General features: G+C 41.2%; 1 protein-coding gene and 1 pseudogene across 1 annotated transcript; both read right to left on the reverse strand.

Annotated features, from left to right (window-relative positions):
- Positions 1 to 861: 861 nt before the first annotated feature.
- Positions 862 to 7,878, reverse strand: Tgtp2 (T cell specific GTPase 2). The gene is made up of 2 exons (NM_001145164.1): positions 7,629 to 7,878; positions 862 to 3,427 (listed from the first exon to the last, which is right to left on the reverse strand). The coding sequence occupies exon 2, from the start codon at positions 3,407 to 3,409 to the stop codon at positions 2,162 to 2,164; it is 1,248 nt and encodes a 415-aa protein (NP_001138636.1). The 5' UTR covers positions 3,410 to 3,427; positions 7,629 to 7,878; the 3' UTR covers positions 862 to 2,161.
- A 5,266-nt stretch (positions 7,879 to 13,144) lies between these two features.
- Gm12187 (predicted gene 12187) lies at positions 13,145 to 14,758 on the reverse strand (annotated as a pseudogene).

The raw sequence follows: 18,092 nt of genomic DNA on the forward strand, positions 1-18,092 counted from the left end.
GGTGTCCTAGCTCTGAGGTGAGCAGATTTGATTTTTCACAGACTCTGTTCCTCTGTGTGACCCTGACTCACTCTTTCCTGGTCTCAAGTCACTATGACATCAGGGCTCTAAAGTATAAGCTTCCCTGGTAGCTATCCAGAGGCAAAGGTGGCTGCTCTCCTCTGTCTCCTCCTCTTCTTGAGATAAGTTAGCACAGAAACCTGAGTCAGGGATGCAAGCATGATGAAGTCAACTGCTGTACCCCAGTTCTTCAGCTCCTAGAAGTGTGTTGTGACCATGAACTAAGGAGCAGTTATGTTCAGGGCTTAGACAAGACAACAGTAAGAATGTGTGTGGTAGGGGCAAGGGATGACTTTGACTCCAGGTTATCAGAGAAGGAGCCTCGAGACATCAGCCCCTTTCCTACAGGTTCAGACTCTCCAACCATTCTAACCTGTCAACAGAATACATAAACCATATTCAGGATGTGGGGGGTACTAGCTTTATGCCACATTTTGAGTAGGCAGAAGCATATTGTTATCAGTGGGCAGTGATGTGTTCTTGTAATGTACCTGTAACTAGGATCAGGGGGATCCCATCATCAGAGAAAGACTTTGTCAAGGACAGGATGAAAAAGTGTTGCCTCAGGACCCCAAGACCAAGTTCTCAGCACAAAAGAAATTCATTTGTCCCATCAAAGGGTCAAATGACAGGGACTAAAGGACAGACACAGGGGACTAGATGGAGGAGAAGGGAACAAGAGAAAATGGGAAAGGGTATTTTCCCTGAGATGGACAAAGGTCTACCTCTGGATTCAGAGGAGGCAAATGTGGCTCTTAGGCAAATGGCATTGTATAAAAGCAAACATGGAAACTCAGTGTTAGGATGAAGTGTTTAATTTTAATTGTGCATATTAATTAGGGGAGCCAAAAGGGGCTTTTGATTGCTGGACATCAATTCTTTGATAACTACACATTGGTAGTTGACCTCAGGAAGAGGAAGTGATCAAATAAACAAGATAGGCCTTGGAGGCTAGCTTTAGGAATAGAATGTAATGGGTTTTGTTTGTTTGTTAGTTTTTTAGCAAGGCAGAGGGAATGGAAGAGAAGGGCAAGGCCTGGCAGAGCCATGTTTGCCATCATGGGCTGTCTAGCTTCCCTTCAGAGTCCATGCCAGCTGCTGACAACTTCTTTCTGCAAGATGTCAGCAATAGCTTTCCTCTGTGAAGTATTGAAACACACAGAAGTAGATTAGAGTCTGACCGAACTTTGGGCAGTGAGTGTTTTCTATACTGAGTCAGGGGTTTATATTTTAGGAGTGTGGGTGGGCACATCTCTCCACAGGCTCACATTCATCTTCAGGCCACAATGTAGGTGTTACAAGCTCTGCCACAGGACAGAGAGGCAGGTTCACTCTGTTCTCTCACGTGAGTTGATGGTTGAACTGACTGGAGAAAGGTGTCAGTGGAGGCTGGAGAGAGGGAGGACCACAGAGTTCAGGGAATCAATAGATGCAAAGAATAAATGAAGTCTAGTGTGGCAGGGCACATCGGAGTGACTAGCTTAAAACAATCTTCCATACATCTATACACCTATGAAGAAGCAATGTGGAGGTGCTTACATGCCTTAGTGACAAAGCACCAATACTACCATGGTCAGCAAAGAGCCTGGGTTTGGTTAGCACATGGGGTTATTAATGTTAGTTGTTCACTTGACAACATGTAGAATCTCCTGGAACACCCAGTTCTGGGTCAAAACGTGTTTGTCTACACTCTGTAGGGTACCCGATGTCCCTGTTTCCAAAATACCACTTGGCAATGTGACAATCAGGGCTGCCAGTGAGAATGTAAAAGCACATGAAAACTTTCATAGGAGTAAAAGATTCAGGATTCATTTGAGGAGAAAAATGCAAACCAAATCCGCATCATGTGTTTGTTTTATTTTTAAGAAATGATTTTAATGCAAATATACTTTGCTGTCATATTTGCACGATGTTGAAGACACTTCTTTTCTACTCTAAGCACTATAAGCCTTTGCCATGGTGATCTTCTGGATCAGGAGAAGGGAAAGCATGAATCCTCTGGCCTGCCACTGAGACTTTTTCCCCCATCGGGACTAGGCTAAAAATCGTGCCCAAGGTGAAGCTAAGAGTGAACACTGATTGGAACTCATGCCTTATTTTTTCAAGCTTCCCAGTACTCGGGGGGCTCAGATATATATGGTCCCACCTTCTTCTCAAAAAGTGCTTTACTATTCAGAAGAGCTATGGCATCATTGGCTGCAGTATCAAGAAAGAGATTCTGCAAATAATAAGCCATGCGATAGTAAGTGACTGCAGCGACTGGCCCACCAGTAACTGAAGAAATGTGTTTGATATATTTAAATAGCTTGTCTTCTAAGGACTCATCATTGTGTTCTGCAAACAAATGGGGAAATCGAAGGTGTACCTTGAAGTCATCCACAGACATGTTCAAATCCTGGGCAATGTTTTCCAGTGAAGCATCATCCAGCCCAAAGTAAGACCTGTAGAGATTGAATGTTTCATCCAGATTCTCTAAGATATCACTGATCATGCCACCAAGTGGAATGGTGGCTAATGCTCCAGCCTTCATGGCTTCTAGGAAGACTTTTTGCTTCAGGGAATCTCTCTTGTAGTTAATGGTGGCCTCAGTAAGACTTTGCAAAGACAGTGAGAATACGTGACGCTTGTGGGCTGGGAGATCCTGTAGGAGTTTAGTTTCCAGCTTTGGGAAGTCATACTTCGATATATCAACGTTAGAGACTAGGAAGACTGGAGGCTCACTGTCGAGAGACTCCTGAAGATGATTAGAGCAGTAATCCTTAATATTCTTGAGGACTTCCTCCTTATTGAAACTCTTAGGCTTAAACTTCTGTTCATTATCTAAGTCGCTGTCTATCTTGGTTCTGACAAAGTAGAAATTCATCCCCATCTGTGCAATGGCTTTGGCCAGTTGTGCATCATTTTCTTTGAAACGTGTAGCTGAGATGATAATGAAGAAGTCATACTCACCAAACTTCATTTCTGTCAGATAGTTTTGTGGTGTGAAGTTAGTGGTCCCAATGCCAGGCAGGTCCCATATTGTCACGTTGGGAAGCTTTGGGTGTGGGTATGGAGTTCTCTTCATGGTTGTCTCTATTGCGCCAGTGGGGGCTGCACCTTTTTCTTCATGCCCCACCCCCCTCAGGGTATTGATGAAAGTGGACTTCCCTGCGCCTGTTTCCCCTGTCACAGCTATGTGCAGAGGAGCACTCTCGATGTCTCTCAGTACCTTTTCAATTACAGAAACAGCTTTCTGTAGCTTATTTTCCTCTATGTAAGTCATAATCAAGGTGATGTCATATTCAGAGATGATTTTGCTTTCCCTTTTAAAATTCTTAAAGAATGCATCAAAGCTGGAGGCCCAAGCCATGGCTCTGTATGGTAGAAGCTGAATGGAGAAGAGAGGGGAGAAATGCTAATCATTAATTAAAGCAGGACAAGCCTTGCTGTTGGCTTGTACAGTAAAGGTGGACCCTCCCCAGCCCCCCATGAGAGCCAGTATTGCCTTCCCTCGCTTCTCTCAGTTGCTGCTTCTACTGCTGACCAGGATAGACCAAGTCCTCTTGTTCAGATTTTGCTTTCTCCTAGAAATTTCCTCACACTTGCTGGTGTAAGTCAGACTCCACTGACTCTGTACAGTTACCCACTGCAGTCTAAAAGGACAGAGCAGTACATTTAATGCAAAAGAAGCAATACTTCCCCTGGCTGTGTCCTCAACCTTATGTGAACCCTTTCCTAAGGTGTCCATAGGGCCTCTGGAACTCTAGCCTCATTGTGTGGGTTATCATATAACGAGGGAATGACACAGGACAACGGGAGGAATGACTGATTTGAAAAGAATGTCCAACCAACTGCAAGTTCCCCCTTTTGTCTTAGAGGAAGTGGGACATGGCCTCTGTGGTAGGCAGACTCCTAAGAGGGCCCAGTGAGCCCTGCTTCCTGCTGTTCTGAAGATCAAGGTGTATGCTCCCGGAACTGTGCTCTCTGGGTGGATGAGGGTGGAACTCAAGACAAACTAAAAATCAGAGCTTCCAAGAGATTATGCATCCAGCATACACAGCCAGCACTGAGGGGTACATTCTGGGAGAACTCTGACAAACAGCATGTGTAATGTAGTCCAGAGTTTTAAGGTAATAACATTTCTAGAAATCACCTTGGCTCAGATACTCAAGAAAACACATGGATTAACTTGGAAAAAGAGTTAAAACAAAACTATGGAAAAAGACTACATTGGGAATCATTATTTCATATTTACCTAAATTATTTATAGTACTTGTAGGAACACATGCCTACATATGTGTATACTTTAAATGAAGTAATGACACTTCCTATGGCTGAGAATGACTTCCCCATCAGCCACAGAGTAACAGAAACTTCATTGTCAGGCAGGAGAAACTTTGAGTTGTTTGTCAGTGGTGTACATGAAACTCCCCCAATACATGCTATTGCTGTTGACCTTATTTGAGCCTCAGAAGTTGAAGGTCCCTTTTGTGAAGTCACCACACATTTCAGATACAGAACTTGGAGAAATTGAGCTGATTCTGACCCAGAAGTGTTTTCCTGAGGACCAGTTTTCATAATACCAGAAGGTGCTGGAATGTTGCCAAGGGAGGAAAGCAATAACCTACCCACCTGTGACACCTATGAAGTACAATGACCACCATCACATTGAGATAACTGTAGAGGTGCCATTGTGGCATTTGTGTGTTGGTGATGACAGACCACTGTCTAGTTTGACTTCAGGCTGTCTGAACAGGAAGAAAATCATGCCTGGTAGGTGAAAACCTAAGGAACCCTACGTGGCCAGGTAGGTCAAGGGTCTCAGAAGAGAGCCCACTAGGCCAGTTTCCCATCTAAATATAATTCCTCACTGCTCCTCAATACTTATCTTTATACCCACAGGTATTTGGGACTCTCACTCACTAGCCAGCGATTAAAGATGCTCCTTTTGCCAGCAGTCAGAGATCATGTCAGAAAGCCACAACTAGTCACAATGCAGACAGCAACTGACTGTGTGATGCTCAGCCTCAGTTGATACATTACAACATAAGCCTTACACCTAAGACAGGCAACACTGCAGAAGAGGGTGCAGAAAGACTACAAGAGTCAAAAGACCAGAAAGTCTGGTGTAAGACTGAGTCTTCTAGATATGACAGGAATGATACACTTGTGAAATCTCAGCAATGTGGCCATTAAACAGACCTGAACAGTAATGCCACCAATGGACATACCTACGTGGATGTGGGAAATTGCATGGATTGTCACACTTAGGTGAAGAGTCACAAGCAATAAAAAGCTGCAGAGTGGCAGAGTTAGTCTTCCCAGCGATGAGCTCCCGAAATAATTCCCAAAGTTATTTAGTTCCTATGTTCAGTCCTAATATCTGTCTGTCTGCCTGCCTATCCATCTGTTCCCGTTTATCTGCCTATCTTGTTTATCTGTATATCTCTGTATAGAAGCTACACTAAATGTACTCAGCAGATTGAGTTCATGTATTTGTTTATAGGTATGTCACAGTAATAAAGAATTATAGGCCATATATTTGAAACAGAACAGAAAGAAGATCAACCTTCCTGTCTACCACCCACTCACCCACTCACCCCTCAACCCCTCAATGCCTTTGAGACTTCAGATCTCTCAACCTGCAATGCCTGATAGGCCACTCCCCTACCCATTCCCTGGCCTGTAAGCGTCACCAGATGTTCACCCACCCACTTACCCAGGGCAATCAGCATTCACACTGTTGGGTATTAGACGCCCAAGTTCATCTAACCTTTGCTGACTAACCTACACATCACAGCTTTCTTAAAAAAAAACAAACAAACAATTTTTATATCTGTTTACATTTCAGATATTGGTCCCCCTCCTGGTCCCTTCTTCCAGCTTTCTTCATTCCATTCCCCCTCCCCTTTGCGTCTGAGAGGGTGCCCTACCACCATGCAACTCCCTTCCCTGGGGCATCAAGTTTCTAAAGGGTTAGGTGCATACTCTCCCATGGAGGCCAGAAAATGCAGTCCTTTCTTACCTATATGCTGGAGGCCCTGGGGCCCTTGGAGCAGTACTAGTATGATATTTGGTTGGTGATGTAGAGATTAAAAATGCCACTCAAAATGGTGGATGAGGCTAGAGATTAAAGATTCATTAAATTAAGTGCTCAATAGGAAGGCTCACAACAGAGTGGACCATATGAAATTATCAGGATTCGCAGACAACATAGAGGAATTTTCCTAGCAAAAATGTCCCCAAATTTAGGGACAGAAAAATCACACCCAGACATATAAAAGAGGATTGTAGAAGTCCAGATACACAGGGTAGAAAAAGAAACTGCTGGGGGTGGGTATGGGGGACCTTTGGAATAGCATTGAAAATGTAAACAAGGAAAATACCTAATTAAAAAAAAAAAAGAGAAAAGCTTAAAGCGGGCAAGAGGAACCCTGTGAGGATCTCTGTCATTAATGCCTGGCTGGAGGAAAAGAGCCACAGAGTACCTGCGTGTCGTGCATACATGCTCACAAGTGGCTAGAGACAGGTGTGTGTAGGTGGTTTTCTCACTAGATTAGAAGTGGTTTTTTTTTGTGTAAGACGACCTTATTAGCCTTATTAGACTGTCTTACAAACATTTTCCTCCATTTCTTATTATTCAGATATTTCTGATTAAAAAGAATTTGTAAGAAGATTTTAAATATACCCATTTTAATGATATTTACTTCTGGTTTCCTTTGGCTTAGAGAAATGATTACATTTTCTTTTCAAATCAACTGAACCTTTTAAAACATTTGATATGTTTCAATTTTTAATGTACTGTGTGATATAGTCATTTATTTTCTATCTATTCCATCCACTTTTGTCAATATCATTCAATGTAATTAGGGAATACTTTATGATGTCTAAGTGAAATATCAATTCAAGGTTTTTCTGTTAACTTGGTAAAAATATGAAATATGGTTGCTAAGGTTTGTAAATAGTTTTTAGACACCAAATTCTGGCTTGGTAGTTTCCTACAATCTTACAGTGCCAACCAATTAAAAATAAATATTTTGGGGTCATGAAAAAAAAAAAAAAAGAAAAAGAAACTGCTGAATTCATACTATAGTGAAAGTCCAGAATGCATAAAGCAAATTGTTTTGCACACTGCAAGAGAGAAACAGAAAGAACTACAAAAAGGCCCTTCTATGTAACAGGTGACAGAGGGCAGAGGAATCTTTTGAAAACTAGAGGCCCTAACATGATCTGCCAGAGCTTGTCTGTGGCTGTTTCTGATCTGGGACTTTATCTCCATGGGACAAATGAAGAGCCTACAGCATGGACTCCAAGGGCATCTGAGTATCCCAACCTGGCATCTTTCTCCAAGCTTGACTGCTCCAGAAGACAAGCATGGTCCACAAAACACAGGTGGAAGGTAGGGGTTGTCTCCTCTGCTTTGGGATGTTCTGTGGTCCAAAAAATGGCCATTGAAAGATACTCCTGTGCCCAGGATCCTCCCTGAGTACAAACCTGAGCTCTCCTTTCCTGGTGTCAGGACAGCACTCCTCATGCTATCACACATCTTGGATTATCAAACAAGCTGAAGCTAGACGCCCTTCACTTACCTCAGCAGTGGTGACCTTGATCTGGTGGCAATAACACTTCTGTGATGGCTTTCCTCTTAGGGAACGTCTTTATCTAAAACTGAATTCAGATTCAGGATGTTTATGAAGAGAGGACATGAGGTGTGGAGTTCTGGTGTCCCAGGAAGAACTGCACATAGAAAGGAGGAGACCGTGGGATGGACAGTTGGATCTCCCTGAGTTTCTTTGTCCTTACTGGTCCACACACAGCCCTTGCTCTCTACACTTTTCTGCCAGGATCTGAGCCCTATTTATCTAAACCACCAAAGAGGGGGGCTGTAATCAGAGTAGGTTTCGGTTTCGATTCCTGGAAATGGCTAGCTTGTAGGAATCAAATGTCAACTATATTGTGTTTTATAAAAAGAAACAACCAGGAATATGTTTGATAGAGGTGCAGTATGGTGTGTGTGTTTGGGGGGTGGTGGTAGTGAGGATGCCTCTGTGGGCCCCTGGTGAGGCATTTTCTCCAGGGGAGGCACTAGTCACAGAAATAGAATAGAGTTTATTTAGGGCATGGGAAGGGTAGTTGGGAAGAGATGAAAGGGAACAGGGGGCTAGGGGGAAAGAAAGAGAGTGAATAGGGCGGTAGATTGTAGGGTAGAAGGGGAGAGGAGAAAGGGGAGAAAGGAGAGAGGAGAAGCAAAAGGAGAGAGGACAGAGGAGAGAACAGAGAGGAGAGAAGATAGGAGAGAGGAGATGAAAGGAAAGGGGAGAGGGGAGGAGAAGGGAGATGAGAGGAGAAGGGAGATGAGAGGAGAGGAGAGGGAAGAGGGGAGAGGGGAGATGCTGATGCTGGCGAGGATGTGGAGAAAGAGGAACACTCCTCCATTGTTGGTGGGATTGCAGGCTTGTACATCCACTCTGGAAATCAGTCTGGTGGTTCCTCAGAAAATTGGACATAGTACTACCGGAGGATACCGCAATACCTCTCCTGGGCATATATCCAGAAGATGTCCCAACCGGTAAGAAGGACACATGCTCTACTATGTTCATAGCAGCCTTGTTTATAATAGCCAGAAGCTGGAAAGAACCCAGATGCTCCTCAACAGAGGAATGGATACAAAAAAATGTGGTACATTTACACAATGGAGTACTACTCAGCCATTAAAAAGAATGAATTTATGAAATTCCTAGGCAAATGGTTGGACCTGGAGGGCATCATCCTGAGTGAGGTAACCCAATCACAAAAGAACTCAAATGAAATGTACTCACTGATAATTGGATATTAGCCCAGAAACTTAGTATAGTGAGATATAAGGTACACTATGCAAAACACATGAAACTGAAGAAGAACGATGACCAAAGTGTGGACACTTTGCTCCTTCTTATAATTAGAAACAATCACCCATGAAAGGAGTTACAGAGACAAAGTTTGGAGCTGAGACAAAAGGATGGACCATCTAGAGACTGCCATATCCAGGGATCCATCCCATAATTAGCCTCTAAACGATGACACCATTGCATACACTAACAAGCCTTTGTTGCAAGTACTGTAATATAGTTGTCTCTTGTGAGACTAGGCCGGGGCCTAGCAAACACAGAAGTGGATGCTCACAGTCAACTATTGGATGGATCACAGGGCCCCCAATTGAGGAGCCAGAGAAAGTATCCAAGGAGCTAAAGAGATCTGCAACCCTATCGGTGGAACAACATTATGAACTAACCAGTACCCCAGAGCTCTTGACTCTAGCTGCATATGTATCAAAAGATGGCCTAGTTGGCCATCACTGGAAAGAGAGGCCCATTGGTCAGTCAAACTTTATATGCCCCAGTACAGGGGAACGCCAGGGCCAAAAAATGGGAATGGGTGGGTAGGGGAGTGTGGGACTTTTGGGATAGCATTGGAAATGTAATTCAGGAAAATACGTAATAAAAAAAAAAAGAAAAAAAAAAGAAATTTGTTGCATGTCATCCACTGGTCTCTCTAATTTGGTATTGGAGAAATATGTCCAATATTGTACAATCCATATACACTTTCTGCTTATTTGTAGGTAACAATATCTTCTGTGTACTACATAATGGTCTTGAAATCATGCTTTTCCTATCTTAGCCTCTCTGTCGATAGGATTGTTTATTTGATGTTTTTATACTATACTATGGTTTTTAGAATAGCTGACATATTTCAAAATTATTTATACAGCCAAAAGAAGTAGACAATCAATTTGGGAGGTGGCTTGCAAGAGAAGAACAAACAGTGAGACTGAGTGCTTTACTTGATATTTATAATTATTGTATCCATTTTGAAGAAGAGTTTATAAGTTATTCTTTTTCTGAGTTGAATGCTTTTCAAAATCATCACAGCCAATGAACCAGTATCGTAGCCTCACCAAATGTCTGTGCCACCCTCCAAGGAGGAATCATTGTTCATTAAAACAGTTGATGAATTACTTCATGGATGGACCATCTTAATACACACACCATTTCTTAAATGAATGTAATATGTTCCCTGTGGACCGAGAATGAAGACAATCACTCAAGTCAAATAGCTTTGACCACAACAGGGACTCTGTATTCAAAATCAAACCTATAATTCATTCCTTGGTGCAGCAGAACTGTTAACTCTTAGCTTAGCTACTATGGAGGTAAAATCCTTTGGTGATGTGAGGAACATTGAAGTAAGCCTTATTATAATGAGCTCCAATGTCTAAAATTTGTTCTTATTTTGGGTTTGTGCCACAGTAAGAGCAAGATTTTAAGCTCTACTAAAAACAAAACAAACAAACAAAAAGACTTTATGTTCATTTAAAACAACTAACAGTAATATATTATTTTAAAATATCATGCAGCTAACATGTTTGGAGTGATTCAAAATTCATATTGAGAAAAATGCATGTATTTCAGTATTACTGTAGACAAGCATCTACATAAGACTGTTCAATTATTTTTTGCTTTATATCAAACAACCTTTATAATGCTCATTTTTATTGTTACAATAATTTATAAATTTTAAAGAATATGATAGAATAAAAAAAGAGTCAATGCCCAAATAAATAAATAAATAAGCCTGAATAAAACTATTTCCATGAAAGCCCTTATTTGAGGAACCATCAGTTCTTTGGGCCAAAGAAACAAACTAAAGGTCAGATGTGTTTCCTTTAGGAATCCACATATTACATATATGTCCATATATTACATATTTTGGTCATTTAGGCCACGTCAATTTTTGTCTGATACTCCTAGTTTATTATAATCTTAAAATAACATTAAAACTATGTATATTTCATGATATTCATGAATTGTGGAAAAACCAGCCTTCATGTAGGTCAGAGTTTATCAATACTGGTACTAAAAATACCAGAACTTTGGGATGAAGAGTATGAATCACAGCTATATCGTTTTCTCTTGGTGTTTCAGACATATCGTGTTCTCTTGGTGTTTCAGACACATATAGAACTTTGGAGTTAGAATTAGAACACAAGGTGAATGCAAGAAGTCATGAGAGACTGGCTTCGCTTAGCTCTGATACTCTGGTGTTAATAATGTGGTATGCAGATTTCAACACAGAAGCTACAGTTAGACAGAGTTTTTTCTTGAGTCAGCTAATTATCTTGTTGGGACCCATGTCACCAATAAAAGTAAGGGAAAGGAGGGCATCCGTATATATAATACTGTCACTAGGAATAATATATTAAGATATCAAAACTCCCAGGGTAATTACTTGACAATTTGTATGTGAAGATGCATGCACGTGTGCAGGTGCTCATGCATACAGTATGAGTTCCAGAAGTCTCCTCATCTCTGTTTCACTGGTGCTGGGATGCCCTCAACTGATTTACAAGTATTATTTAAGAACTCTTGGTAATTGTGATCACAGAAATGAATTTAAATTCATCTATAGTGCATCATTTATACTCTCCTATTTATGTCACAGTTGTGTGCAGTGTATGAGAGTCCCAGTCTTGTGCAACCATCTGAAACAATGGTTTTCAACAAGTCTGACATGGAATAGATTGAGCTAAAACTCACTAGATGCCACCAGAAGAGTGATATGGCATCTACACTGTGATGGCCAGCTGGAAATAAACCTAATATTACATAACAACCCAACCTCCTAAGATCCGTTTTTCTGGAGAATTTTCTTAATAAGGACATTCTATATAATTGGTAGATATTTCCATTCAGAAGCACACATTGCTACACAGAACACTGTAACTATTCAAAATAGCCAAGGCAACAATGCACACAAAGGATCATAACTCTCTAATAAAAGATTCTGAAGAGGGCTGAAGAGATGGCTCGGCAGTTGAGAGGTCTGTCTGCTCTTCCAGAGGTTCTGAGTTCAATTCCCAGCAACCATATAGTGGCTTACAATCATCTCTAATGAGATCTGATTCTTGGTTTTAAGGCTATGCGAAGACTCATATACATGAAAATAAATGTATAAATAAATATTTTAAAAGATTCCAAAGAAATTGGAGTAGATTAAATTCCTGTCAAATACTTCATAAATAATGAAAAAAATCAATCACATGAGAAGCAAGAAATGTTGAAGGAGGAAATGTATCTAATGAGGAACAGAATGTGTATGAGAAGAAGAAGGGACTTTAAGGGAAGTAGCTAGATAAGGGCGGGGAATGGCAGAGGGCAGCAGGCAAATGAATGAATAAGAACAGATAAGACTGAATGACAATGTATAATGGCATACATGTATGGAAATGCCTTAGTAAAACTCTCCATGTTGTATGTGCACTTAAAATGTAATGAAATAGAAAAAAACCTCAATGAGAACCAGGAAAATACTGATGAATGAAATTAAAATAAATACATAAGATTTGTCTTAGATATTCAGAAATGTAAAATTTTGAAAGAATTCTTGAAAGTTCATTTACAATAAGCACAATATACACACCAGAGAAGAAGGCAGAGTAAGAAGGTAGGAAGAAAGGAAGGTAGAGAGCAAGCAAGGAAAGAAGCAGTCAAGTTTCATTAAGAAACCAAGGAAGTGAGATGCTCCAAAACAGACATGAAAGAAATCTCAAAGAAGGCAACAAAAGATGCTAAGATTACCGTTTACAGTTTATAAACCTCAATGTTATCAAAGTGTCCATACTTCAGATAGTGATCTACAGACTCAATGCAATTTCAATCAAAACATCAATGCCATTTAGAACTAGACTGTGGAATCACAAAACTCACGTGGGAACACAGAAGACTGCAAATAGCCAAAACAATATTGATCAAAACCAGCGGGGCTAGGAGTCACTGCAATACCTGATTTCAAGCATAGCACAGAGCCACAGTGACAAAAACAGTCCAATAACTGCATGAAGACAGGCTCATAGACCAACAAACTGAGAGGCAGAGCAGAGCCACCAATGTGCATGACTGTGCAGGCAACAGATTGCATCTACAGTCAGTCAATATGTCACCAAGGCTTCTGAATGCTCACACTGTACAAAGGGCAGATGGTTTGAAGAATGGAATTTGGCAAACTGGACATCAGGCAAGGTTAAACCTTGACACTCACTCTTCACACTATACAAAAACCAACCCTATGTGTCCCAAAGAGCTTGCTGTAAGATGGAAACCTTGAAGCTCTTAAAGGGAAACAGGTATGAAAAACTTCATCAGATTGGCCCACCTGAGGTTCTCAAAGCATAGGATCAAAAGGGAACTGACAAGTAGCTTGCCATCTAACGGAAACACTTCTTAAATACAAAGCAAATAAACACCAGAGAAATGAGATGATTTACAATGAAAAGCCTTAGGAGTGCATCATGTAACAGTCTCACCAGAGAGACCCCAGGATGTCAACAGGAGCAGAACATGGACATGACAAAGTTTGTCAGAGTCACTTTGAAACATCTCAAAGAAGTGAAATAGAAAGGTGCTTCCTGGACCAACTGGAAACACTTCCCCCACGGACTCCTCCCGATATGGAGAGGCCTTAGAGTTGAATGAGCTCACCTGCTCTGTGAAAAGCTCTTCTTTACTGAGGATAATTTTAACATCGCTTGCAACCGTGTCAATGAAATAATTTTGCAAGTGGAAAACCTTTGAAAAGTAGGGATTTCCAATGTACTTCAATAGTTTCTCTGTTAAGGATGTATCTGGCTCATCTGAGAGCAAATGTGGAGACTTAATGTTTGCCTTGAGCTCCTCCAGTGTCACGTTCAAATCCTCAGCGATGTTTTTCAGTGATGCCTCATCCAGGCCAAAGGAGGATCTATAGTCATTCAAAGTCTGTTGCAACATCTCCATGTCCTTTTGGGTCAGTCCCAGGGATGGTATGGTAGCCCATGCTCTTGGAGTTGTGGATTCCTTCCAGACCTTTTGTTTCAGCATATCCCTCTTCCAGTCTACTATGGCATTTATAACAACTTGCAAAGTTCTCATGAATATTTGGTGTTTGTAGGCTGGGAGCTGGCTGAGAAGGGTGGATTCCAGCTTTGGGAAGTCAAAGTCAGACACATCAAAGTTAGAGACTAAGAAGACTGGAGGCTCCTGGTGGAAACATTCTTTGAGATTACTTGAAATGCAAATTTGAAGACTCTTCAATGTGTTCTCTCTATTGAATCTCATAGGGTTATACAGTTTTTCATTCTTTAGATCAATATCTGTCTTTGTTCGATTAAAGTACAAACCTCTATTCATTTGCACAATAGCTTTGGCAAGTTCTACATCACTATGTTTAATGCGTCCAGCAGAGACAATAATGAAGTCATACTCCTCAAACTTGATTTTCTTCAGATAATCATGTGGTTGGAAGTGATGAAACCCAATGGCAGGCAGTTCCCATAGTATTGCACTGGGAAACTTTGCGTATGGGTATGATTTTTTCTCAATGGTTGTATATACCACCCCAACAGGAGCAGTCACACCGTCTTCATCAGCTCCTGTTCCCTGGAGAGCATTGATGAGACTGGACTTTCCAGCCCCAGTCTCCCCCATCACTGCAATGTTCAGTGGGACTTTCTCTATGTCACCCAGAGCACTGCTGATTGCAGAAACTGTTTCCTAAAGGTTTCCATCTTCTAGGTACAATTCAATGAAGGTGATTAATTCCTGAGACAGGATTTTGGTTTTCATCTGGAAGGTCAAAAGCAGGATCCTCCTTTGGAGGGGATGTAGAAGAGGAAGTTTGACCCAATCTTGGCAAATGTCAATGGTACCTAAGGGAGGAACAAACCAAAAAGGTCAACAAATTAGTTCAGCAAGAACAACCAATGGGAGCGCAGGGTCCAGTACCTGCCCCTACATTATAAATAGAGACTTTCTTCTCTTTAATCAAATGTGCAGGACAGGACAGCACTTACTCCTGGCTGTAGGTTCAAATTTTGGTTTGACTCACATTCCTTAACCTTTGACTATTTTCTTCTTTACAATGTTTTTACTTCTTCCAGATGAAAATCAACCCTGTAATAGCAGCACTAGGGAGGTGGTGGCGCTATGGATCACAAGTATGAAGTCAGCCTGGGTTAAGATGTCCAGATTTTTGTCTGGAAAAGAAGTTACCCAAGTTCATAGTTCTGTCAGCCTTTCCAGATAAGGTCACATTATGACATGCACACTAACATTCAGGTTTTCAGTTTTACTTCAATAATAGACATGAATGGTAGCAAATTCAATGGGAGAGCTCAGCTCATGGTCAGAAGGCATCCTAAGGCTGTGGAGACTCTTGATCTACTGGGTTTCTTGTGACTTTGATATCTACAAAAGTTCTTTCACTCTTTGGTGCTGAAAACCCTTTGTTGTGGCAATTAAAACCTTCTGGTTGTGGAGGTCATAGGCTCTGGTGGGGAAGCTGCTACTGTTATTTTGTCAAATGGGCATGGTATGGCCATCAATTTGTCATTTACATTTTCATGTTTGTATCCACGAATTAGCATGGCTCTTAACTTTGGTCATAGAAGCTAGTGAGTAAGAGTAACTTTAGATTAATTCATGATGGTCAAAGAATTGTGCATAAGTGACTTTTGAATGCTCAGTCCTAAATGTCCTCAATTACCCCCTCTAAGGCTTAGTGTGATGTGGAAGACACAACAAATGATGTCAGATCTGGGGGAGGGGTGGAGTATTTTGAAAATGTAATAATCCCTGAAACAGTGAAAAACTAAATCATTCAGTCAATTAGTGGACCAATGAGAGAGAGAGAGACAGCCAAGAGACTATATGAAATGGCTGATACATATTGAAAATTTACTCGATTTCCTGAACTATCAGAGGAAGGGCAATTCAATCAGAATGTTACCTCCAAGAAACCACTACCAACAGCAAATGTTGAAAAGAGGAAGCACACTCACTGTTAAAAGTTGGTGCAGTTCCTTCAGATATTGATCACTGTCCCAGGTACACTACTCACTTCAACGTGAAGGACTGTTAGTCAACAGACCACACAGATGCAAGCACATCCGTGGTTATAGATGCTGTGTTAATGATCACAATGAAATCAACTCAGTGTAGATGAATGGACAAAGACATTATGGAACATAAACAAAATAAGGATCTATGCAATTGTGAAGAAAAATGAAACCATGAGCTTTTCAGAAAAAATTTAGTATAATTGGAAGTTGTTGTTCAGAGAAAAGAATACGGACCTCAGAGCCACAAATAACACATGTTGACTTTCACAGGATGAAACTAATCTTACAAAACTCTGTGTGTGTGTGTGTGTGTGTGTGTGCCTGAAGAACATGGCCTACAGAGGCAGAGGCATGCAGATGAGTTCAAGATCAGGATAGTCTACAAAGTGAGTTCAAGAACATCCAGTGCTGCTATACAGAGAACATTGTCTTGGAAAATCAAAACAAAACACACACTGGCCAAAATGTTTTCATGTCATTTTCCATAGTGGTGCAGGTGCTGGAAGACTATGTAGTGGGAAAACTAAGTTGTTATGGCCTGGATATCTACTGCCTCTAGCCATTCATGTTACACTATTACAAGTAAACTTTCTCATAAGTTGTTGTGACTGTTACTACGAATGTTTTGTTACGTGAGCTAACTCTTAACCCAAAGTCTGTTATGTTCTATGCATTATTGTTCTTGGAAACCAATCATAACAGAGGTCAATGAGACCTGCTTTATATAGTTAGCCACAAATGCTTGTGCAGAGGTAACTGACACCCTGGTTGGCAAGTTGGGACATGAAAGCTAGGCAAGTCAAGTCACCCTGCCTCAGTTGGTCACCCAACCAATTAGGACAGGAGAAGCATGCCACAAATATATGTTGTTTAGGAAGCCTCTTATCTCTAAATACAGATTAGTGGAATAACTTGGCACAGAGATTTGTTGATTTCAGAGTTCAAAGCTCTCTATGAATCTGGCTCAGTGTTAATCAGCTCCCAAGTCTGGTCTGTGGCACTGATTGGTCAGTCCTGGAGCAAATGCTCCATAAACTATTCGTGGCTGACTGAGACTGGTGTATGGTGTGGTTTGTAGGCCAGTTCCTGGACCCCAACATAAGAAAGTGTTGAAATTGTCTTTTAACAAACCCCAAGTGATGTCTCATCTTGGTGCTCAAATTGTCTCCATCTGGAATTTACTGAAACCCAAGTAGCTGGGCACCCCTCTAATGCATTTTTCTAAATGGCATCATTTGAGGTTGGAAGATCTACTCTAATTCTGGGCTACATCTTGGGTGGCAACCCACATAAAAGGACAAGGAGGAAGGAGACATTTCTTCTTTGCTTGCTTGCTCTCATTTAAGCTGGCAAGTTTATCTATTCTGCTGCGGCGGCATTCATTCACTGGAATTAGAGCCCACTTCTTAGGGCTTCCAGTGTACACTGAAAGCCGGCTGTGACAGGCAGCCTCATGGACTGAGTTCTTGGCTTTCCCTTCAGGAGACATCTACTGTTGGACTGGCCAGATCACAGGTGCTTAGCCACTCTATTAGATCTCCTTTAATGCATGTAGATTCTATCTAGCAGTTCTGCTCCTGTGGAGAATCTTGACCTAAACTATGTAGTAATGAGAAATGAGAATACTCTACCTATATCATCCTAGTTAAGGGAAAGGTAAGATGAAAAACCAGCATTTTTTTATCTTAATAGTGGCATTATAGAGACTTCTTGAGAACATCATCTGCAGATGACAGGTTTGCTCTCTGCTCCTCTTGATACCAGTAACTCAGAGCTGTGTCTATGTCCTGGACATCCCAAATGGTAACATATGACTCATATATAGGGCAGGCCCAAGACCCATTACTGCTTGTTTATATATGATGGTACATTTATAGGAAAATAGAAAAATATTAGATGTTCAGCCAGACATGGTTTCTAAGTTCATGTTGGCCACAGGAGATTTAGGTACATTTTTAAAAACAAGGCATGCAAGAGGCTCCCAGTGGGAGGACCTAAGCTCAGGCCAGGGAAAATTCTCCTAAGAGCCCATGATCTGACACAAACATCAAACATGTTCTTCATGACAAGTTCCTAAAGAAATTGGGAAAGGAGAGAACACATCTCAACATATTAAAAGCTGCATATGGCAAACATATGGCCC

Source organism: Mus musculus, chromosome 11 (assembly GCF_000001635.26).
Source record: "Mus musculus strain C57BL/6J chromosome 11, GRCm38.p6 C57BL/6J".
Taxonomy (NCBI): Eukaryota; Metazoa; Chordata; class Mammalia; order Rodentia; family Muridae; genus Mus; species Mus musculus.

What these genes read in the sequence shown, in the direction of transcription:
- Tgtp2 (NM_001145164.1), bottom strand. Translation starts at nt 3,409, where the DNA reads ATGGCTTGGGCCTCCAGCTTTGATGCATTCTTTAAGAATTTTAAAAGG.